The sequence below is a fragment of the Trichogramma pretiosum genome, unplaced genomic scaffold (assembly GCF_000599845.2).
Source record: "Trichogramma pretiosum strain Unisexual culture from Peru unplaced genomic scaffold, Tpre_2.0 scaffold141, whole genome shotgun sequence".
NCBI classification, from domain to species: domain Eukaryota; kingdom Metazoa; phylum Arthropoda; class Insecta; order Hymenoptera; family Trichogrammatidae; genus Trichogramma; species Trichogramma pretiosum.
Window position 1 is genome coordinate 16,182 of NW_019640924.1, and position 25,902 is coordinate 42,083.

Here is a 25,902-nt window from a genome sequence, read left to right on the forward strand (position 1 = left end):
TTGGAAAATTTATTTTAAATGTTAAAGAAAGACCATTTACCATTTCCAACACTTAAATAAACCTTTTTCATACAATTATTAATTTAACATGATCACCATTAAATTATTCTACTCAAGCTTATTGTGTTTATCCTTAGAGAAAAAAAGTTTCAGTTTGTCTGAATTATAGTTGTCAGAATGTATTAAATTTCATTACTATCATAGCTGAGTAATAATTTAATCGCGAATTGAGATTGAACTTTTCCGAAATAAGAAAAAATAACATATACATTAACATATATAATTAACATTATATATATTTAAAACGTTGATAACAATTATAAAAAAGTTACGTGCACTGATATGATTATTGATTTTATACTGTGAGTCTATGTCAAAGTCTGTACAATGATTTGAGTTGTCGACGTGAAGCTTGATTTTATAATTCTACACTTATTTCCTGTAAGTTGTTGCACTTGAAACGTGCAACGCTTCTCTTGAGTTCACAGTGAGTTGAACTTGATTTGTGAGACAGCCGAGCACAAAGAATGAGGTTATAATAATCCCCTCGTTTGCATGTGTGAGCAGCCGGAACTGAGTTGACCGAGATCACGTGAGATTGCACATGGCAACGTGTAACCTTACTTTCTCCCGTCGTGTGTTCGTGCACCTGAGATGCGCCAAATAATCCCGAATGTTGAGGTGATGACAAAAAGATTCTACCAGACATGCAGTAGACATTATTGATCTTCAATTGCAGTCTGGATGGTTTCTTTACCTGGTCGCAATCTATGAGTTCGCTGACCGATGAGTTGCGCTTCGATAAGCACGTCGATGAAAAGAGCTTGCCGAAACGTCCTTGTTGACTGGCTTGCGCTTGTTGAGACGATCTGGGGCGGTCGAGTTGATGAGATTGTCCAAGATGATTATGCTCGATGTAGCTTCTGTTGAGGTGACGTCGGGGATTTATTCGCAGTTGTAACAGGCCGATGCACGAGACACACGCGAGGTTCAGATTTGCCGAGTGCAGAAACGAGAAGGACGAAATTGCGAACAATGCACATGAAGCGTTAGTCGTCGCCAGGTTGACGGCTAATTGCTGGATCAGAAAGGGTTGCTTCGTACCCGCGTGAAGGTAATGGGGTAGAGAGAGAGAGAGAGACAGAGACACTGACACCAATTGAGGGTAAGAGGCAGAGAGTGGTTTATTGCTTACGAGGCGTACAGCTCAACGGTCGGAGCGAGAGTGAGTAGCACGGCGCACTGTGCGAGGCGACAGGCGTCGCTTACAAAAGCGAAGCGCTTGCGTGCGCGGCGCTAGAGTACGCGTCGGGGAGTGACAGTCGCCACAGTACTCCTCCTTTACTTTTTTTTTTTAATTTTTAAAAAAAAAAAACGAAAAAAAAAACATTGCATTTGTTGAATTATCATTATGAGAGAAGGAAGGATATTGTAAATCTTTGTTTTTTTTTTTAACAACAGTAATCTTATTCTTATTAACTATAATATATAAAAGTAGAATATCTTAATGAATTACAATAAAAAAAAATAATTTTGCGTATTATATGGAAGCTTACATTATATATTACATTTTAAGCTGAACACAACGGTGTTTAAGTGGCGGGTTTGACAGTAATCTTCTTTACAAAATAATTTTCGCCGCACGTACTGTGGAGCCTTTTTTATACAGTTCCAGCATCCATTTTGGTTCGATTATATTAAAACCCGGACAGCAGACTTGTATTTTTTTATCTATTAATTTTCTAATTGTCTCAAAATTAAATTGTCTTGGATCTGCTTTGGCGTAGCTTAAAGTTAAAGAAATGAGACTTTGAGGCAATCTGTCTAAGATCTGCGGTTTGTTTACACTAAATTTAATTGTTAAAAAACGTAAATTGTTCAATCGCGAGAAATCCACATTATCGTTGAGCTGTATGTTCTCTACTTTTAGAATTGTAACATTTGGTATGCGCGGTATGATTTGATCGATAATGGAATCAACAAACACAGCGTTGCTTAGATCTAAGTACTTAATTTTAGGTGCCATGTGGATTTGTGGATTGAAATCAGGATTAACTAATCTGACATTTGGCTTCTCGAACTTTACAGTGATGCGCTTGAGCGCGTTTGGATCGCTGAACAGTTACGCAAAGAGCTGCACCGAACCTTCATGAAAATCAGTCGCAAACATGTTAATTATTTCTAGATTACTTATCGTATAATTATTTGTGAGAGCTTTGCTCAATAAACAGAGTCGGAGATTAGCGCGGTTCCTTATTGTTACTTTCTGCAGGTGCTCGTTCTAGAGGCCCTCTCCCCTAAATTTTAGATTATTTACAATGCTTAAATTAGTAATATTCATTTTACATATAACTTTCTCTGCGACCGAAAGAGTACGTCACAACTTGAACGTGTCTATTTTAAATCTTTCTGATATGAACTCCAGGCATTGCTGTGTCATCTCAACGGCGGTTACGTCACGACAACGCAAGTGACCCTTAGTCCCGTCTCGCCTGCAAAGCGGATTATCGTGATATTTATTTAAACTTTCTCTTACGAGTATCACGGAGTTGATATTATTGGAAGTATCGAAAATCAGCGTATGCGGCGCATATTTGTTAAATGAAGACGTCAAGCAGTCAAACGAAGTTTGTCCAAGCGGTATAAAAGCTGTCGAAAAAGTAAGTGAAAAGCACGATTACGAGGGTAGGGTGTAGTGCATACACCATCACGATGTTGAAAGCCGTGCGGATGTCTAAACTCTCGAAAATTTTCATAGCGATCATATAGTGCGAGATGAGCGGGCTTTGTAGGTGTTTTTTTCAATACGAGTTAAAAACATAAACCTCGTTCAAATATTTTACTTGATCTGCTTGTGTTGTTGGAAGGGTGAAAAAATCAAAAGAAAAGTGATTAAAATATATATACAAGTCTTTATTCATAAGTATAGATTTCAATAATATAATATCAATAATTTAATATGGCAGTCAAAGGCGACTCAATCAAAAAAATAATTAACAATTGCTTTAAGTTCAAAAAATTTACAAAACCAAAAAATTATCTTTGTCTTACCACAATAACTTTTACAACTTTTATAAGTTATGTGGCAGACTCTCTTCAATGACAATAAACTTCTATTGTCGGAACTGCCGATTATTTACAATTGTCTTGGACTCTTCGAATCCTCAAATTGTTTACAACAAAAAACAGCGCTAAGTAGAGTTGATCACTCCTATGACGAGCGACTGCGACCAAAGCTACTGCTTCGCGACCGTCTTTCTCTCCAAATAGCACGGTGACCTAGGGTAAACCCACGACCGGCTATTCGTTGAGCTTCGTGGCGACCTGTGATGGCTCACCGACCACTACTCGCTCATATGAGTGTCAACTCTGCTTCTTAGAAGCTGTTGCATCAATCGATCACACGGTAGGAGACGCCTGCCTATATACGCTCACCAGCGCTCGGTCGCTTATGGGAGCGACGCTCGCAGGCAGGCGCCACCTAGTGGTGTGAAACGTAACCAGTAGGGTTTGTTTCGAGTACGCTTTCGGTGGTTGAATGACGTTTAAGGTCTTAGAGAAAGTTTTATTGCCTAAAGGTACTACTTTAAGGGGGGGGGGGGGGGGNGGGTCTTGTTCGATGGTTTTCGAGCTGCATTTTAATAATTTTTTTTAAGTACATAGTAAAATGAATTTATCTATAAATTATATAAATTATAAATGGTTATTTGAAGAACATTCAGTTAAATTTTCAGCTGAAAATAGTGAAAAATGAGCTAACTACAGCAAATTTTTTCACAAAACTGAAAAAAAAGATCGATTGCGGTGGGCACTGTAACTGAAAATCTACTCGACCGATTCTTTCCAAATTTTTTTCACTATTTATCTACATAAATTATGAGGTAATGACGTCGAGATATTTCGTTTAAAATGATTTTTGAGTTTTTGGCATCATTTCGAAGTGAAAAAAATGACTTTTTTTGACAAAATGAAGGCAAAAATTCATCGTACTTGTTCGTAAAAAGCATTTAAAAATGCAAAAAATTAAAATATCTCGACGTCATTACCTCATGTATCATCTACTTAAATAGTGTATAAAATTTGAAGTTGATCGGTCGAGTAGATTTTGAGTGATGGTGTCCACCGGATTTTTTTTACGTTGCATGTGGAAATTTGCTGTAGCCACCTTATTTTTCAATATTTTGGGCTGAAAATTTAACTGAATATTTTTCAAATAACTATTAATTATGTGTATGATTTATAGATCAATTCGATTTACTATATGTTAAAAAAAAAAAAAATTTTTTTTTTTGAAATTTAGTCAAGACCCCCCCCCCCCCTTAATGAAACCACGCTGCGTATTGCCACCTTGATCGGCACCTAGGACCATTGGAACATATTTGCAGCAGCGAACGCTTGAATTTTGCATGATACCGTTAAAGAATAGCAATTGATCGGGCCAGGGGTGCGCTTCTTTTTTGAATTGTATTTGGTTGCTGTGAAACGATAATCACTAGGATCAACAGGCATCAGAAACTCTCGGATTTGAGGAACTTTGAAATTACCGTATAAGTTTTTGATGTATAATGTGATGATCTTCGTTGAAGAGAATGGGGAAAGAAATTTTATGGTCTACAGTTAATAAGGCGGACTGCATAGCTGTGGGTGGATTGTAGGCCTGACGACGGCGAACTTCGTGTCTATAGTAGTAAGAGGCGTAGTAATGAAAAGACGATATGAGTTCTGTGCACTGTTTGGCTACGTCTGCTTCTGCTGTGAGTGAGCGAAACTTTATGTCATTGTAGATTTCGTCCAGGCCTTGTATGAGTTCTTTATCCCTGAAAATTAAAGAATTTTCTTTCGTCTGAGAATGTTTGGAGTGTGCCTCTGACGTTTTTGTTGCGTATGTAAATTTTGGTTAGTAAAAATTCTCGTGTCTTGGACTATGAGTTTTTCAGAGCTTGAAGCTTTTGTGCCTGAAGTGTCGGGAAGATCTGCGGCAACAGTTGCCGGAGGATCGAGTTGACTTGCTAGCTAATTGATCGTATGGATCGGTAGTGCGAAAGGAGTGATCGTGTTGATCGATTGTGAGAGGAGGGTCTTGTTGATCCGTGCTAAGCGGAGGTGAGAGAACAGGTTGTTCTGTGGTGAGCAACTCGCTGATGACGGAGTTTTGCTCGTTTGCTTGATTAAGCTCGTTTGAAATAGTCTTATCAACTTTTGGCACCGGAGGAAGAGAAGGTAAATGTGTTTCGTTTGCACCAAAAGCAAGATGTGCTGGTTTTAAGTGCTCAATCGAAACTGTTTTCACTTTATTACATATGATGATATCAAAGTGTCGAGAGTCATGCTAATGATGGACTTTATTGGGACCTGTGAAAGGTCTAGAGTTCGTTTCGCAGCTTTAATTGCTTTCAAGACATGAGTGCAAGAATCTAAGTCTTTGAAGTAAAACGGTTTTACCTTAGATGTTGCAGTTGCCTCGATTGGCTTCAAGTTCTGCATGTGTTGCACAAAGGTAGTTTTGAACGTTTTAAGTTCGTTGTCGTCGCGATTAATTTCGCCGATGAAGTCGCCGGGTATGCACAGAGCTGTGCCATAAAGCATTTCTGCTGGACTTATGTCTTCAGGTAAAATAATTCTAGTGCGAAGAAGGACAGTGGAGAGTGAAGTTACCCAATCTTGGGTATGTGTCCTGCACATCAAGGCGGCTTTGAGATCTCTGTGCCAACGCTCGACCGTTCCGTTCAAGGCGGGATGATAGGCCAAATAATTTTGTAAATTCTTTAAACACGTCATATTCGAATTGCCTGCCTTGATCGGAAGTTGAAATCGATGGGACGCCGACGCGAGATATCCAGTGGTCGAATATCGCCTGTGCGACAGTGTGCGCAGTACTGTCACGCAGAGGAATGGCTTCAGGCCAACGGGAAAACCTGTCAATGATGGATAATATAAACCTGTAACCGTCTCTTGGTGGGAGAGGGCCCACGAGATCGACGTGTATATGTTGGAAACGAGCGTCAGGTGCGGTAAATTGAGCAGGACTCAGTTTTTTGTACCTTGAAATTTTAGATTGTTGACAATCCAAGCAACATTTGCACCAATTGGTAATGTCACGAGTCATGTTTGGCCATACATAACTGCGACGAATTAAACGATCAGTGACTCTGCCACTCGGATGTGATAAACCATTATAGGTGTTGAAAATTACTATTCGAAGAGACTTAGGCAAATATGGTCTGATATTATTGTCCTGTACGTTTGAGTAAAATAACTGTTGATTTATAGGCCAGGAGAATTTGACGAGTTTCAAAGGATGTAAAGGGTCCTTGTAAATTTCTGACAGATCCTCATCTTCGGCTTGCTTGTTACAAAACTCTCCTATATCAATGGCTGTAGGGAGCTTGAATGCATTTATGCAATTTAACATTGCATAGGTATCTTGGTCAATTGCAGAAATTGCATACAGAGATTCTATGCGAGAGAGTGCATCAGCAACGTTGTTGTGTATGCCCTGGTAAATAAACCATTTCGATATCGAAAAGAGAAAGATATTCGAGTTGTCTAGCGCAACGAGGGATGGTTTTCTCGTGCTTTTGGGACAGAGCTTGCAAAAGAGTTTTATGATCGGTGCCGAGGATAAATTTCCTAGACTCGACATGATATTGAAAATGCTCAATAGATTCTACCGCTGCCAGTTAATTCACGATCGTATGTTGAGTAATTTCTTTCTGCATTATTGAATTTTTGTGAAAAGAAATCTAAAGGAAACCATTGCCCTGAGGAGTTTTGCTGTTCAAGCATGCACGTGGAGGGATTAATATTTGCTGCTGTAAATCAGAAACACTGCGAGCTTGCTGTAATTCAGCCTGTATATTACGCAACTGTTCCCGCAATTGATGCAGTTCGAGCTCGGCACCTTCGAGTTGGCTGGGCAGACTGAGAAAGAGGTTGCTTGTGCTGTCTGCTTTGGCTTGGTCGTGCACGTTGGGGGTCAAATTTGAAAGCGTACTTGAAACAAGGAGTGATCCGAATTTTTGTCTGAATGGTGTGACTTGGTGTCGTCATGCGACCGTGTATCCGCGGTTTGTTGCGATTCGAGCTCGCCGGTGTCACGTCACCCTTATTTTATTATAAACAATTATAATATTCATATGAAACTTCACTCTACGAGCGGACGCGCCAGCCTCAATCGACGGGATCGGACGTCATCAAGCTAAGTGAAAAACAAAACTATAAAATTAGTAAAAATATCGAGTTCTATGAAAAGAACATCGAAATCTACACCTCTTACAAAAGTGTGAAATAGACACGCCATACAAAGCATTGATTAAATGTGAGGCGATGCCAATTTAGCAGGAAGAGCAATGAACTTAGCAATCCGCTAAAAATTAGCAAAAGCTGTCGTCAGGTTCTCACGGATGAGCAGGTGTTGACAGGTACTTTCTCCTATTTTCGCATGCAAAATCTAGTAGTATATATTGAGGACCCACGGAGGCCTCTGCGCTATTCGACTATCACCTTATTCGGTGTGCAGAGCTCACGTCATTTTGTACCGCGATTTTATATTATTTAGACTTGTATTAAATTGTGCCACGAGTCCAATGCGGAGTGTAATTTGTAATCGAGACTAGTGCACTCAGTGCAGTGCAGCCAACCAGGAATGCCAGCCAACCAGTTGCAGAGTGAGTCACGATCTACACCGAGAATCGTGCACCAGGCTTATGTATATTATTTTTAATTAGTTGAGTAAGCCTAGGTGTAAGTTTAACTTTTGTATCTGAATGGATGAATAATATTGCATTGTAATTTATTATAATAAATAATAATGACTACTCCCCACAAATAACTCACATCATATATACTTTCCTTGTTGTCACCAGCCAGAATAAAATCAATATATATTATTTATAATAAATTGGCTCTCCAGCCATAACACCGGTAAGTTGTCTATGCGTACGTGTGCGAGTTCCAATCGGCGATCGTTGCAGCTGAAAATTTGTCGCAAAAGCCGCAGCTTCGTTTTGCTGCTGTGCCGCAGAAGATTGTTGCGAATTTTCGTTCGACGCGGTGTTGTCTCGCCCGTTCGCGCTATTGCCGACGGCCATGATGTGTGTCGTATAGATTGCGTGTGCAGACGACAGCGTCTTGTGTGCGTAGTGAGAGACAAGTGTCGCGAGGGAAAGACGTCGCGACCAGGCCGAAGTGATGCGTTCGCGAACCGACCGATGGCGCCACAACGACTGTTAGCGAGCACTGACGGGTGACATTGGCTGCGCGGGTTTGTACACGCGATTCATGGAATTCGCGCACGATACCGAGAATTTGAGCACGTTGCTGAGCAGCACGTGTGTACAAGTTCGAATTATGTCGAACGCGCGTGTCAATGCCCGTTGACTCGAGTTCGCGGAAAATATGCCGCGATGAATATCGCGAGAATGTCTCGAACAAAATGCGCGAATGCTTTCGCTTTTTTTTTAATGATTTACAGGGGACACGGACTGCAAACCTACATGCCTTATTGCAGCTCTCAAAGGTCGTGTTGGCCTGTATCTTGAGAAGGTGGAAAGCCTTTGGACGATCAAAGCACGACACGATGATTACAACAACCAGGACACACGGCCGCCATTATGCGTGTTAGTAAAAAAGGGTACAATTGCGTGCTTTGCTCGTTTTCTAAAACAAAAAAATGGCCGTGGGGTAGGCTGTCGACTTCGAATCCAACGACCCAGTCCTGGTAGTCCATGTCGATGCTGTTGGTGGTTGAATGGAGTTTGCGGTGTTGGCGAGGCTAGCTGGCCGGTGTTGGCTGAAGCGCTGCGATGACGCTGGTCGGCTTGTAAGTTCTTGTCTTGGCCGCTCTACCTGGGTACTCACACAAACCAGATAGGCGGTTACAGGGATAGAGGAGAGAAAAGGCGGTAAAATGAATAGGCCGATTTAAAGTACTTAGTTGGGCTTGTATTGGGTTTCGGAGCTCGCTGTGAAAGCGACCAGCTCTGGCGACTGCTCTGAATGATCTGAGCTACAGTGTTGTGCGCTACGCGCTTACGGCGCTTTAAACTTGGTATGTTCGAGGCGTCAAGTCGATGCCGTCATATAACGGTTAGTGACGGAGCGTTTCACCTACAGGCTCGTCACCACAAAGTCCGTTGGATGATGAAAAACCTCGTCATTTTTTTTTAATTCTGCTTTGCTGGTTTTTTAAAGAATAGAGCTAACTCAGAATTATTTAATTGTAAGCTAAAAAAATGCATCGTACAAAAACAGCTGTATCTCAGCGAATCTTGCGAATTTTTTAAATCGGAAAACGGCGTTGAAAAGGTGAGAAAAAATACTATCAGATATTTGCATGCAATTTTTTTCATAAGTGATTATACTCAGCCATTTTCTTGAAGAAACGAATATATTTTTCCATTTTTCCATTTTTTAAATATCGTTTTTTGGGATAAAGTTGTAATTTTCTGCATTAAAATAATTTTAAAGTGTATACTAATACATACCATTGGAATCGTCATATAAAATTCCAAATTTTGGTGGAGTCAAAAAATTTTCTAGATTTTTTCTGTTCCTTTGCTACTCGCTTGAAAATGATCTTTGCGGAATTTGCGAAAAAGAACGATCGAAAAAGTGTATTTTTTTGAATGAAATTTTGCTCCTAGGTTAAAACTGACTGCGGCATTCGATTTTGCAGACAAAAACACGTGAGAAAATGCATTTTTAAGATTATTTTTACACTCTGAACAGAGTTTGAAATAAATAGTAGCCCTATTTCGCTTCTTTTTTTGGAGCACAATTTCAAAATTCAAAACTCCATCGACACCATCTAAAATAATTTTTTCGAGTTCTAGTTTAAAGGAAAATTCATTTTAAACCTCAAACTTTAAGATTCTGATGGATCCTTCGAAAAAGTGAACCACCCTAGTGTATATGCTACATCTTCCAGCTCCCTAGAGATGCTGCGCTTCAACCTTACTACACCAGGCTCGATTGGCTGTTCCCATCACAGATACGCGACTACTTTTTGAACATCCAAACGTTGAAGGCGCTCAATGGACTATGTAATGAAAATATTTTAAACCTTTATCGTTGGACGGGCGATGAGGTCCGCAGATCAGCGAGAATCGTAGGTGGAGCTCCGACGATTGAGGTTCCATTTGCGGATTCCTCCACCTTGAAGTCAGGATTTTCTATAAGAACAGCCAACTCATGGAATACACTTACTGCTCAACTGCGGTTATCGGATTTCCTGGCGTCGTTCAAGAGTCTACTCGGACACTACTTGAGGAGACATCAGAATGCTCAATAACTTTAACATCTTTATTATGCTTATCAATTATATTTTTCATACCCATTGCTAATAATTGTTATCTATGCCTGTATATACTCTTAGTTATTTATGTTTTGAATGCGATACTAAACAACTGCGTTTTGATATATGTTAATCTAGCCTAATTTTACATCTGTTTCTATCACTAAGCTTACTATCAGCTTATTCTCTTTGTAAATATGTATTATTGTAACTTTTACTGCTAATTGTCATTCGGTCTTTCGACCTTGGTAAATAAACTGTTGAAATCAAAACTCTGTCTGGGATGCGGGCCTGATCTTCAAACTCCTAGAATTACCACTATCACCATGTAATAAAGCTCATCAGTGGCCCAATTCAAGGGCCCCACTCAGAAGCTTCATCGTAAAAATGAATGAAAATACATCCACCCAACCTCAGATAATTACAAAGGGTCTGCAGCAAGTAACATTTTTGTCACCATTCTTGTTTAAAATCTACACGGCCGAAATGATAAACAGCTTAGATATCAATAATAACAACAAAACGTACTCAATCGCTCGCGGACGACCTCATAACATGTGTAGCCAACAAAAACTTAGACAACATAAAGGTATCACTAGAACTCTTTTTCAATAAAATAAAAAACAATTTGATGCCTGGAAACTACAAACCAACGTAAATAAATGCGAGACAATCTTATTCAGATCACAGCTAAAATCAAAATCTGCCTACACGAGGAAAAACTGGAAGCATTTCCACATCATAGACACTGAGAACCTCTTTAGTATACCGCACAAAAGGTCAGTAAAATATCTAGGCGTCTTCTTAGACGATATGTTAAAATTTGATAAGCATATCTACAGCCAAGTCCAAAAAGCTAATGCAACCTAGAATGCCCTTTGAGCGATGTTCTGCAATAAACTCTTGAAAAAAAAGTTAATTGTCCATCAGAGCTTAATCCGGACCATTTTAACCTACATTTGCCCTATAGGGTTCAATATAAGTAACAGTCTCATGGGAAAATGAAAGTATTAGAAACGAAGATATTGCGTACTTGCACAGGCTTGCACCGCTCTGAACTTCAAAATGAGAATAAATGACTCTTGAGTTTAATGGGTAGCAGAAATTCCGAGATTAGATACGCTCATCGTTAAATTAATTAGACAGCACATAAAAAGTGCCATGCAAGTCTCCTCAAACAGCTTAATATCGGGCCCTTTCCTGGCAAAATATGGATACCACGTACGTGCTTGTGATTCTGGTTTCACACCTGTAGAGACCTTCAAATTTTTGGATGAAAACCATTTTATAATATCTGACGTTATGGAGCACATTTTTTTAACATAAAAAGGCACTGTCGTAACAAGAAGATATCGTTTACAGATTCTTAGCCACTTCACATGGCGAAAGACCCAGATCTGTTGCCGGTAGACAAAACTTTTTTTTTTTTTTTTTTTTTTTTTTTTTTCCTGNCTGTCTGCGAACAGACAATAGGCAAATAGTTCTATACATACAATAAGGAAACATGAGTGGGCTCGGGTCCAGTGACAAGAGCCCTTATTGACTAATTACAGTTTTATTATATTGATTCTTGGATCATTTAATTTTCACAGATAGTTGTGCTTCTTGAGTCTTGACTCCTCAAAAGACACATTTACAAGCTGGGCAGCCAGGAGATTCGGATGATGTATCAGCCTAGTTTTGTAGGTGGAAGAGAATCTTTGTACCTCTTCACCTATTGATAGAATTTCTAAATCGCTTCTGATGGCGTCATTCGTCACATACCATGGGGCATTGACGATATTCCTGAGTACTTTAGACTGAAATCTTTCGATAATTTCTAGGTTGGATTTTGCAGCTGCACCCCACAGTTGTATACCGTATGTCCAGATGGGCTTCAGTATACTCTTGTAAAGGAGTAGCTTGTTTTCCATGGTTAGTACTGAGTTCCTACCAAGTAGCCAGTACATTTTTCTAAATTTGTAGTTTAATTGTTTTCTTTTATTCCATAAGTGGGTCCTCCATGTCAATCGACGATCCAGATGTAACCCAAGGTATTTAACTACGTTGAATTGAGCCACTGGTGTTCCGTTTATGAGTACAGTTGGGCATGTGTCCTTGCAGAGGGTGAAGGTGATGTGAGCTGATTTATTTTCATTTATTTTGATTCTCCAACTCTTGAACCAATTTACTACAGTTGTTAGATGATCTTGCAGTTTTGTTGAGGCAGCAATTGGGTTTGTATGAGTGCTTAGTAGAGCAGTGTCATCCGCATATGTGGCTGTTGTTGTCGTTTGTGAGGATGGTATATCGGAGGTGTACAATAAATATAGGGCAGGCCCGAGAACACTTCCTTGAGGAACTCCAGCATGGATGTCGTAGAGTTTGGTAACCTCGTTATTAACTTTAACTTGAAACGTTCGGTTTTCGAGATAAGACTTGAGTATCTGGTATAGGGCGTAGGGAAGATTTTTTTTAATCTTGTGGAGTAGACCAGTGTGCCAAACTTTATCAAAGGTCTGGGCTACATCCAGAAAGATGGCCGAGCAGTACTGTTTCCTTTCGAATGCTCTTCGGATGATTGCTACAATTCTATTTACCTGTTCGATGGTAGAGTGATTTTCACGAAAGCCAAATTGATGTCCTGGAATTAGTTTTTTTTCTTGAAGTATTGGCTTGAGTCTACTGAGTATGACTTTTTCGAAAAGCTTAGCACAAATAGGTAGCAGACTGATCGGTCGGTATGATGTTGTGAGCTCAGGAGGTTTTCCTGGCTTTGGAATTAGAATTATTTGCGCAACTTTCCACTGGCTGGGAAAATACTTCAATCTCAAACAGGCATTAATAAGAATAGTAAGGTATCTTAGTGCCTTAGGTGGAAGTTCCTTCAATGTTCTGCTGGTGATTTCATCATATCCTGGAGATTTTCGATTTTTTAAGTTGCTGATAAGTCTCTGGATTTCATTCAGAGTGGCATTCTTTACTTGTGTCTCTTCGTACAATAATTGATGGTCTTGTAGTAATATTTCTTCTTGAGCTTCTGGAATTTGTCTTGCTGGAGTGTCAAACACTTTGCTCAAGTGTTCAGCAAAGTTTTCTGCTTTTTCTTGGTCACTTCTAGCCCATTTACTTGCTGTCTTGATCGGTGGTATAAATTGCTGAGGTCGGTTCAAATACTTGGTGGCTTTCCACAGAGAGTAATCCGTTAATGCCGTAGGGGCGAGGTTTTTTAAATAATTGTTTACTTTTTTGTTTTTATCGTCGCGAAGTAACGTCTTTAGTTCTTTTATAGCTTTGTTTAACCGGGTTTTAATTTGACTATTGCGAGTATTTTGCCAGATTTTTTTGAGCTTTCGTTTTTCTCTTATTTTATTTTGTATTGCCGTAGGAAGGTTAAACGTTTTTTGCGCGAATATTAAAGGAGGAGTAGAAAAATATATTGCTTTATGTATTAGAAGGTTGAGGTTTTCAACGGCGGTGTCAACATCATTATGAGTTTTTAATGGAATATTACATGTGAGGTTTTCATTGATGTATTCTTTATAAGAAAGCCAATTAGTTTTTTCATTTCCGAGATGAGCTGGTTTAGTGTTGTTAATGGCTTCAACGCACAGTTTCATTATTATTGGTGAGTGATCGGAGGTTAGTTCGAGGCTTGACCATACGGAGATGTAATGAGTTGATATGCCTTTGGAGATAAAGAAATCAATGAGATCAGGAGTTTTTGCAAGATCGGATGGCCAATATGTTGGTTCTCCGGATGAGGCGGGCTTAAGGTTATTTTCTTGTATTGCGTTATATAGCTGTCTACCACGGGGAGATGGAGTTTGTGAACGGGAGCCCCAAGAGGGATGTTTCGCGTTGAAGTCACCACCTGCAATGAACCGAGGACCTAGCTTTTTGAAGAATTTGGTGAATTGATCTTGTTTAATGGTACGTCCTGGTGGACAGTAGATAGCTGAGAATGTGATGGGACCTTTACAGGTTTCCGCTACTACGCTGGTAGCCTGTAAAAAGTCATCAGTGTTTTTCTCGAGTTCGAAATGTTTAATAGAAGATTTTATAATGAGAGCTGTACCACCGTGAGCCCTGCCGCTAGGATGTTGCGTGTCATAAATGATATAGTTTGGAATTTTTAGATAAGATTTATTTGTAAAATGAGTTTCTGAGATGAGCATGATATCAGTGTTATTCATCATCAAAAATGATTTTAACTCTAGGCTACGTTGAGCCAAGCCGTTTGCATTCCATGCTGCGATGATTAATCTTTTGTTGTCAGCCATTTATAATTTATTTATGAGCGTTGTTAGTAATTTAAGCATTACATCCATAGAAGACATGAGTTGCACCATCATATTTTCTAACTTTAGTATAGAGCTATTATTGTTATTTTGAATGTTGTTGTTCTCGACAATGGCCATTTCCTCTGTTAATGTTTGTTGATATGCTTCGAGTGACTTTCCTGCTGGCCTGGAAGCAGCTTGAGCGTATGAGACGTTTTGAACGATATTTTTGGATTAGAATTGTCTTACGTGATTATTGCGATTTTCGAGTTTTTTGTCGCGTAGGGCTGGATATAATTTTTGTAGTAGCTGCTTGCGAACAATGCAGCCTTTGTAGCTAGCTGGGTGGTTTCCACCGCAGTTTGCACAGATTACTTCTTTAATTTTCTCTTTTATTGGACATTGATTAGTTGCGTGATTTTTGGCGCATTTGACGCAAACAGGCTGTTTTTCACAATAGTTTTTAGTATGTCCGTGTTCTTGACATCTCATACATTGGGGGATATCTCTATGTTTGCGCGGTGGCTCGAAGCTTACTACTGAGTTTAATAATCTATTTATTTCAAAGATTTTTTTGTTATTTATATCGGTTTTTAATTCCACGAAGAAAAGAGGGAGTGGTTTTTTGGACACGGCCTGTTTGATGTTAGATATTTTTACTACCGAGTGACCGTACTCCTCGATAGCCTCTTTAATCTCTGCGATTTCAACTGATGGATGCATGTTACGTAAAACTGCTTTGAAGCCTTTTTGGCTTTTGCATTGGTATGTGTGGAATGAGGTTTTTTGCAATCTAAGCATTTCAATCGCGGCTTTATAATGTTGTTCAGACAACATTTGGATTTTAACTGAGTCATTACTTTGGATTTTAATGTAATACTCTTTACCTGCTATTTCACTCAGTTTTAATTTCAAAGGGTTTACGTTTTTGACACCACTTATGAATATCGGTGGAGGTTTAATTTTTGTATCGGTAGGATTACTCTCTGCCGCCATCTCTCTGTCCTCGCTCTGGGCCTCTACAACTCCGTCTTCTGGACTTTCATTCTCCAGAGGCGAGAACGAATTTTTCGTTGGTAATGGGTTTGAAAGCCAGTAGCCCGTCAACGTCATCTGTCTCTTGATCGGGACAAACTTGTTTTCTGGACTGTTTCTAGATCTTTTTCGGGTTTGAGTTACCCAGTTCGAGGGTGGTCTGGCTTCATCGCGGGCAGTGTGTTGATCGCCCGCTTGGCCCGACATTACGGAAATTGAATTATTCTCTAGTTAGCACGGAGACTGTTTATTATTGAATATTAATTAGATGTACTGTATATATACTATTAGGTATAAGGTATTAGGCATAAACACGTCTGTTCAGCTTAACGTCTAAACGAATACTGAGTAGACAAAACTGCTCTGAGAAAATTTAGCTACTACAGAAAGATGAGAATGTTGCCAAGATTATCTCAGAACTATCTTGATACACACTCCCTTCTCCTCCCAACCTTATCAGTTTTTTTTCTTTCTTTTATGATATTCGAGCTTCGCAGTTTTTGCACTCGTGCAAATCGGCCTTATCGGGTAAGACCCAGCTCAAATGCCGTCGACAAGAATTTATTATTGGGACCTTTCGTACTTACGCTAAACTCTCCAAGGAGGTTCTGGGCCTTCTGCCGAGTTTTGGCCGAGCTGTTGGCCCAAGTAACTCACCTTTCGATTTTGGCCGAGGAAATCTCAATTTATCGTGAACTCCGCGAAAATCTGTGCTATTCCGTGAAATTACTTTATTCCCTGAAAAGTAAGAAATCTGGACAATTTACAACATGATGGTGAATTAACGATGACTCGCAATTTCAATTTCAAAATATAGTCACTTTATTTAGCTTTCAACATTGGCCACCAGGTGCGCTGGTGGCGTTCTCGTTTGTCTTCCGTGGCAGAACCTTTGCTACGCGGCAATAGGTTACGTTCGTGACGTTCTTCTACTTGGCCAAAATGTCCGTCGCTACGTACGCGTGATCGATCGAGCTCGGCTGTATCCGCGTGGCTAAACTTACGAGACCGCGTATATGCTGCCGTACATCTGCGTGTTCTCCCCGCAATGCAACACAGCAGCCTGCCGTGTTATTCACACACACACACACACAATGAGCTCGCCGCCGCTGCGACGACACTCACACGCACACACACACTTTATACACGCACGAGCACGATGAGGCAATCATGCACACGGCCAAGTGACCAACCATTTAAATAACTTAAACGCTAACCTCTTCACCGGCTCTTCTCGTAGACGATGTTCTTGACAAACTTCTCTGCTACCGTGGCCTTCGGCTGCAGTCACTTTAGACAGAATCTCGCTATTTGGCCTAGGTGGCTATCGAGTTCGGATCGCGCCGTGTTTCTCGAGGGGGAAACTAGCCTCACTTTCTTGGCGTAGGCCTTGGCACTCGCACAATCCGCGCCTTCCGTATAACACTCGCACTTGTTTACACTCTCTATCGTCGGTGAGTTCTCCACGCCGAGGACTTGGACAGTCGCGTACTGCTTCGTTTTGTTTTAAACAAATTTCACTCTAAACCTTTCACTTGCTTTCTCGACACGTGTGCACACTTGCTCGGCTCGTGGTAATCTGCCTGGCGGGCTTTCTCTGTGGCGCAGTAGATTGCGCCGTAGGCGCGTGACTCTACTGCTATTGCTACGCGGCTTGCAGGCTTTTAATCGGCCTAGGCTTGTAGAATCTCGAGATGCGGTTCGTTGCTTTTGGCCTCGGTGTTGCGTTCTCGATCTGCTCAGCTCATCTTCTTCTTAGCCTGAAATCTAGGCTACGAGGAAAGTACGCGAAATCATTCATCCGTGCATTCTCGTGGCGAGATCTCTCTTCGCGTTGCGCCGGTGTACGGACTGCCTTGGGTCAGGTGCGACGCTGAAATTTGCAGGCGTGTGCTTTGTAGTGTACTGACCGCTTCGTCAGCATGACGCATGAGCGAGGGGCAGTGACTATAATGACCGCCTCGTTAGCACAACGCACGCAGCAGCGACCTCGGAAATGCAGGTGCAACCTGCCTTACCGACCGTAGGTAAGACCGAGGGTCGAACTAGTAGGAAGCAGGAATGAGGAGATATGCCACTCGAGTAGACACACATCACACCGCTGGCGCACATCAAAGAGCACCGCAACCATCCGTCTCGTCGAGAGCACGCTTGGACGGGTGGTTAGGTGAAAGAGTGCTGCCGACGCGCATACGCTCAGATGAAAGAGCAGCTGCTGATGCACATACGCTCAGATAAAACAGAACCGCAAGCACCAACGCAACCCTCGTATACCCGCAAGCTCGCACGAGCCCGTAGGGTCATTAATAGATACAACGGCACCGCCGATGCAGGTTCAGACGCGCAAACCGAACTCTGCCGCGGCACCGACGCAGTCGTTGCTCCGCCTACTGCAAGACCATTGGCACTCTCCTTCCCTTACCCTACAGCCACAGTGCGTTTGAGCTATCTGAACCGGCGGCCTGATCACCCTTAAGGTGGCTATTCCTTCCCTTCTCCCTCGCCCCACCGATTTTCCGACGAGTATATATTGAGCGCAGTTTTTCGCTGCAGTATCATTCACTCTTGAACGACCAACCGAGAACTACCCCAGCTCTTGCTCATAGACTTGCGAACCGATTACATTGACGAACCTCTGTTGGACTTGAACTTTGTTAGGAGCATATCCGTGAAGGACTCAGCCGCAGAGCTAGTTAGTGGACTTAGTCTCGAGAGCAATTAGCGAACTTAGCCTCTGAGTTATTTTGCGATCTTAGTTTCTGAGTTGCTTAGCGAACTTAGTCTTTAAAGTGTTTAGCGAACTTAGCCTCCGAGCTAATTACCGGACATAGTCCATCGAACGAGAGTGTCACAGTCCCTCATCGCCACAGCTTCGTGCACGGGAGAATATCCCGGTGCGAGACTCTGACGCTCGAGTGCCAATACTCCCTCTTTCCATCTCTTTAGTCAACCTCTTGTTCGGGTATCAATTTAGGCGGATGTCCTTTTGACTTTCGGTTAGAGCAAGATCGTCCAGAGGAAAGAGTTGCGTTACCGGAGTCTCACGACCCGCAGGTCATCGACCTCTCCCTGCAAGCTCCGACTTGCTGTTCGAACGAGCGGAGCACGTGTGCGACGAGTAGCAACGATTCCGTTGCACTTCGTCGACGTGACCTCTCCCGACGTAGCCCTCCTTGCGAGAGTCGAGGCAACGTCGGCCCACTTCTTTGAGGTCATTATTTTGTCCTCGTACGTACCATCACCACCGGGAGTGCACGTGTGTCGTCCTCGCGTTTCAACGTGTTAATTGAGAACCGAACCTACCTCCACGGCCGATCAGGATCATCACTACTGTACCGACTCCATCTGCGTCGTCTGCACGCTTGCGCATCAGCCCCTGCGACCAATTGACGCCCCGGTACATAACAGCTTCGTCACACTGCATTTTGTAAATAAAGTACCAGTTATTCTGGATTTAACAATAAAAACTTCTATAGTAATAGCTAAGTACAGCCAAGTATCTGTAATACATTATGTACTGTAACGAATATAGTATTCGTTAGACTCTCTCCCGGCAATTGATATTAAATATAATAATTATAAATATTATGTGAGTTTATTTCAGTATGACGGATCGTCGGCCGACGAGTCGCGGCGCCGTTGGTGTGCGATGAGGGGGGAGAGAGAGGTTTTCGGGGCTCGCGCCTATGAATGACAGGCCGCGAGCGGAGACTGTTACGAGCTGTGATACCGCTTACTACTTTAATAGGCATACGCTTGCCATATTAATTAATTGTAAATTCGCGATTGCAAATTAGAGTAAAAGTCGAGTCACGGTTTTTTGTGCAAGTGCCTTACGACACGAGGGTGCCAAGCGAGCCATCCCGAGAGGCCGATTGCCAATTGTAAGTACCTGTTCGAATTAAAAAGTAATCTCTCTCTCTTAGCACACTGAGCGGAGCAACGGCTCGCCGAGATCATAGTCGTGCGCGCGTATACTATCTTTGGCATAAGCCAACTTAATCTATTGCTTTATTTATTCATACAGGCCATTGCCTGATTCAATTCTAATTATTGTGTGTGTCCGTAGCTTTAATATTAAATAAATGAATTTATTGTAAAATAACAAGCACGACTATTCCCTCAGCTGAACCCAATCTGCTCCTCCGTCCTGCGGATCCTATGGATCAACTTCCCGTTATAGTACATTAATGTAGCACGATGCATATAATTTACGAAGCCCATAAAAAACCATTTAAAAACTAAAAACTAAAAAACAGATAAATGTGAATAAGCGCAATCTCGTCTAGCTTAGGTAGTCAAATTTAATTTTAAAAGAAAGAAATTAATGTCAAAAAAAATTAATGAAAATGCGTTAAAGAATATTTAATATTATTTCATATTTGTTGAGCTTAATAAGAGAGCCCGACATAAATATAAATAGTTTTTGTGTCTTCATTATCGGGAAGCAACAAAATTTGCGAAATTTCTCTGAAAAAGCTGAAAAGATCATTTTTTAATTTCTGGATACTCAATTTTATTTGACTTACCAATTGACGATAGTGATGTTTCTTCTATGACGGCAAGACTGCTGTTGTGTATAGTCAAGTGATGAATGTTTAAACCGAGGAAAACAAACCCTTGTAGCTTTGGTAAATCATTGTGTCTCAACTTTAGGTAGAAGATGATAGAGTTTTGCCGCTTTTTCAAACTATCCATTGCTCTACTTATGTGTTTGAAATCAGTGAATTCACAAATAACATCCAAGCCATTTTTCTTCACTGTGCAAGAACATGGAATCATTTCTTGAATTGTGGGACATTGTGACAAGTTTTCGGCTCTCGTTAAATAAATAATTAGTAAATAGGATAAGATAAATATGGTGAAGTCACTTATTTGACTTCTGCTCATTTTAAAATAAAGAGTATTATTTTCTACAAATCATGACAATTGCAATAGTCAAATAATAGTGAAGGTTTGAACAGAAAGAAATCGATGAGTAGCATGAACTCTTATTTGATTTACAAAAAATTAGTTAACGGGAAAAATTTCACAAGATCACAACCAATTGAATAATAATTATCAAATTATATCGATTTCTTTAGAAACTTATAAACTTCAACAAAGTTTCTCGTACATGAATTGAGTTCGCACGTATAATCTAGGTATTTTTTACCTGAAACACAAATTTTTTTATTTGTAAATGCATAATATAAAGAATAAGTCGAAGTGAGTTATCATTAGAATCATGAGTGATTAAAAAAAACCAAGAAACGAAAGCAATACACATAATTGTTACGAACAAAGTAATTGCAAGATTATAAATTTTTGCAAGTTTTAAATAGCACATTTGTAATATCTCTTCTGATCTACAAAAATGTACAAGTAACATTTATTTTCGGGTGTTATATAACTGTTACCGGCAAAAACCCGCTTTTAGGCAAAACCCTCTTTTAGGCAAAACCCGCTTATGTCTAGTCAATAACAGAAATGGCTAAGATTATAGGTAATAATCGCAATTCCTAAAAAATTAAAGAAGTTCCCTAAAATTTTCAAGCAAACCCGCAATGCCTGAAAAATACAGGCAAACCTACCAATGCTTAAGTCGGCTTAGGCATTTTTGTTTTTAAATAATTTCGCATTTAAAATCATTTGTAACACTGACAAAATTTATTGAATTGACTGTGTTTACTTCGTAGTTATTGATTTTTTGTGCGTATGTGAGGAATAATTATTCCCAAAGCAGAGTGTGTATACTGAACACCAATTGCTTATTGACTCTTAGTCATACCTTTTTTTTGTTTCATTATGGGGGCGCTACAGTTAGAAAAAAGTCCTGACTTGAGCCTTTATTTTTTTAGGTTAAACAGGGGTTTTAATTGAGTCTGTTACGCCCTTAACCCGTTAATGCCCAGACGGACAGAATTTTTTTCTCTATTGTAGTCTGCAATTAAATCATTTTATCGGAGTGAGGAAAATTCTGGAGTACTCATTTTCTATGTAAAATTTAATGTACTTTTTGAATATGGGTTTATAATTACCTCCGATAAATATTAAAAAGTTATAATCAATTTACTGCGAAAAAACACGATTTTGAATCTTGAAAAAAAACTTTGATTCAAATTTTTTTTATGAAAGAGACTGAAAATGTAGCCAATAATACCTAAAATTGCGGAATAATAACCTACAGTTTAAAGTACTGTAGGTGGAATTTGAATATTCACAATTGTGTACTCCAAAAAATTAACTTTTCCAAAAAAATTTACCAAAAAATGTATACAAAATGTACTTCCTGAGTCGAAAACGATCAACATTAGAAAATAAATTTATTGAATATTCAAATCTCACCTACGGTAAATTAAACTTTAAGTTATCATTCTACAATTCTGGGTATTATTGGCCAAAGTTTAAGTCTCTTTCATAAAAAAAATTTGAATCAAAGTTTTTTTCAGGATTCAAAATCGTGTCATTTTGCAGTAAATTGTTTATAACTTTCTTAATATTTATCGAAGGGTAATTATAAACCCATATTCAAAAAGTACATTAAATTTTATATAGTAAATGAGCACTCCAGAATTTTTCTCGCTCCAATAAGATGATTTAATTGCAGACTACAATAGAGGAAACTATTCAAAAAATCGATAATAGGTTCGCTGTAGCTTAGAGGTTATGTTCAAGGTCAAGATTAGATTCCTCGTCGAAAAATATGTTGGACGTAAAAATACGTGCGAGATATTCGTACTTTAGTGACACCCTGTTACTGCATAAAATATAACTGAAAATAATCGTTATTATGTAAAAGAATTCAATAATTATTATCAGTGTTACAAATGATTTTTAATGCGAAATTATTTAAAAACGAAAATGCTTGAGACGACTACGCTTGCCTAAGAATTTTAGGAATTTCCTATACTTTTTCACAAACTGCGGTTATTATTACCTAAAATCATAGGCATTTCTGTTTTTGCCTAAAAGCAGGTTTTGCCTGTAACATATCCGCTGCTTGCAAAATTGGAAGGAAATATTATAAAATTTTCAACAAAATGCTTTACGTTCATTTTTCAATGGCTTTACTACAATTCCAGCAAATCTTTAATCGTAAACGATACGAAGTGTAACGATTTATCGATCATCTATTTTATAAACGCCTTAGCAAGAATTACACGTCACAAGTAGCGTGCAGAATTGTACATCTCTTACGTTCAGATAAGAACGAAGCAGCCTTATGGGCATACGTATTATCGAGCGTGACTCTGTATGAGTATTTGCACGAACAAGCAAGCGCGATACAGTATGAGTGCTCACACGCATAAGCAAGCGCTACATTATATGAATGCTCGCACGCTTGAGCAAGCGCTGATTGGTATGAGTATATTAACAAGTATGAGAATACATATGTTAGTGTGTTCAAATGATAATGTACGAAATGAAATGTATATGAGCATGTGCAAGATTTATGACTAGAATGGAAATATATTAAAGGGCATAACCATTCGTCAAACAGTATTGAAAATGTACGATAATAGTTCCAGACATAACAATGTTCATCATAATTCGGCGAATTAACAAAAATAGCATTTATATTGCGACATGCGCTTTCCTCTGCTTTTCAGTAAACAAGGGTGGAACATGTTGACGCATAAGAATGAAAGTGTATAGTATATAAGCTGGGCAAAAGTCAAGCTCGGAAGCAGATCAGATATTACTGTTGAGTACAGCGGAGCTATGCCAGAAAATCATAAGACTTACAACTGTTAACAAGGGCGAAGCTCTGCGCGATCGAATTTTGTAATTACTATTTAAAAGTTCAAGTGTTTGCAAGTGAGAGTTTAAGTGTGGTAAAAATAGACTGAACACCAAATCTGCTAGCTTTAACAGCTACAGTACCTCAACGGCACCTACTGCTCAGCAGATTAAGAGTTCCTAGATCCATCAACGTACAGCCACCTTTAACCCTACGGCAGCAGCCTACACACAACCAGACAACGACCCTGTCGAAGATCACAGAGTGTGCATTAAAAGATATGAATGTTAATATTTTATTATTAACCCATCCCTACACACTATGCTAGGGTTGTGCGACAATGGTAAGTTTATTTTATTATAGAAGTAATTGGGCCAAGAAAATGGTTCATTACAGAAGCCTTGAAAAATATGAAAACAATTAAGGCTCATTTTTTTATCAAAATACAAATTCCTTCCGAAGTGAACAAATCATTATGTCTACTGTATGCCTGCAAAATTATAAGATTACAATCGACTCAAGAGAAGAACGGGGATTTGTCAATCATTGGATTGATGCGCCAATTGGATTTAATGAAGAAATCCAAGTAGAAGTTAATGCTCCAATGCAGTTCAATGCCATTGAAGTAAGGAATAGATTGTCAGAATACTTCATTTCACCAGCTGGAGCTGTTCCATGGCAGTGGAGAAGAATATAACATAAAAATGAGAAGGTAACATGATCAAATTATAATGTTTGATTTTTAATTGAGTTTTTAATTTGTAAAAGACAAATTGAACATGGTTATAAAATCATGAATTCAATTCATATCCACAATTCATAATAAATTATAAAGTGCAACATATGGCTACGAATCAATTCAATATCAGCTTTTATTACAATCTAAGTGATTGAAATTTTGCAGCACTATTCTTGGAAAAAAATGAATAATTTTCGAGATAGCAATTCTATTTTGCAAAATTAACATGTAGATGTTTTTCTTATTTAAAAACCATCAAGGGTTCGCCAATTTCAAATCTTGATTATATTTTTTTGTTTTTTCTAGAATTTCATACATTTGAAATAAACTGTCTTACGTATCTCATTATTCAAAGATTAGCATTTTGGTCGTTACTATTTAAGTATTTGTCAAGAACAACAAGTGTATCATCTGTTCAATTCATATTTATGGTAGAAAGCAGAAGGTTATCGATAGTTGTAGAAGTTGTATGATTTTAGTGGTCATGTTATTTTCTATTTTTATCTAAAGCTTGTGGACACATATAATGTGAATTTTAATGTTTTTATGAAATTCATACAGAAAATTTAAAATATAAAAATTTAATTATTACTACTTAAACATATTTATACTTTTAACCCATTAAGTTCCAAGAGGACGTTTTTTCAACACTTCATTCGGCCACTGTATTTTTGGTGTAAATGCCCTTATAAAAATTTCCAATAGGATCCCGCGAAATTCCTATTGGAATCCTATAGGACTCCTGTAGGAATTTCGCGAGATCCTATAGTAAATTTTTATAAGGGTGGGGTCAAAAAAATATGCGAGTAACTAATTCTAATGTAAAATTTAATGCCCTTCCAGAATCTGATCTCAGATTTTTGAAAAAATGATCAGGTCAAAAGTTACACTTGATTTTACCCAAAAAAACATGATTTTTAAAAAAAAAATTTTTTTATTTTTCGAATTTCCAAATGAAACCCATTTGAAATCTAAAGAGTTTCGTGCAAATATCGGGTCCTCGATATCTAAACTGAAAGTTAGCGGAGTACCGATTGAAAAAATTAATGTTTAAACACAAAAAATGTCAGTCGAAACTAGCAAAATTAAATGAAAACTTATACAATTTTTACTCAAAAACGAAGGACTTGAGAAAAAAGTGTATTTTTTAACTTTATTTTCTTCAATCTAAACCCCACTAACTTTTAGTTTAGGTATCGAGGACGCAATATTTGCACGATACCCCTAAGATTTCTAATGGTTTTCATTTGGAAATTCGAAAAATAAAAAAATTTTTTTTTAAAAATCATGTTTTTTTGGGTAAAATCAAGTGTAACTTTTTACCTGATCACTTTTTCAAAAATCTGAGATCAGATTCTGAAAGGGCATTAAATTTTACATTAGAATTAGTTACTCGCATATTTTTTTGACCCCATTTACACCAAAAATACAGTGGCCGAATGAAGTGTTGAAAAAACGTCCTCTTGGGACTTAATGAGTTAAAGTATTCATGTTCCCTACTTAGATTATCAGCTGCATAAAGCCTATATTCTTGTTTGAGTTCCCAAGTATTCCTGTGATTTTTAATTTGTTTTTTAATTTGAAAATGAAAAATTTAACATGGGTATTAAATGAATAAAATATGTGATGGAATTGAACAATGTTTTATTGATACATAATAATTGAATCATACATATATTTTTTTTATTGAAAGAACAATTTTATTGTTATAATAATAGAATCATGTTCATTTTTTTTTATTGAAAAAACAATTCAAATTAAAACCAGTAATCAATCCAAAATTCTTTAATTTTTTCTAATATAAACTGAAAGGCTTTACGCTTGTCATCCATTGATGATTGACGTTCAA

The 25,902-nt window shown here is 38.8% G+C and overlaps 1 protein-coding gene across 1 annotated transcript in view; it reads right to left on the reverse strand.

The window, feature by feature from the left end:
* Positions 1 to 25,902, reverse strand: part of LOC106657662 (insulin-like growth factor-binding protein complex acid labile subunit) — a 53,924-nt gene that overhangs the window by 14,823 nt on the left and 13,199 nt on the right. The window contains exon 2 of the mRNA XM_023457706.1: positions 20,121 to 20,746. Coding sequence (XP_023313474.1) covers positions 20,121 to 20,481 — 361 coding nt within the window. The 5' untranslated portion in view covers positions 20,482 to 20,746. The remainder of the gene's footprint in view (positions 1 to 20,120; positions 20,747 to 25,902) is intronic.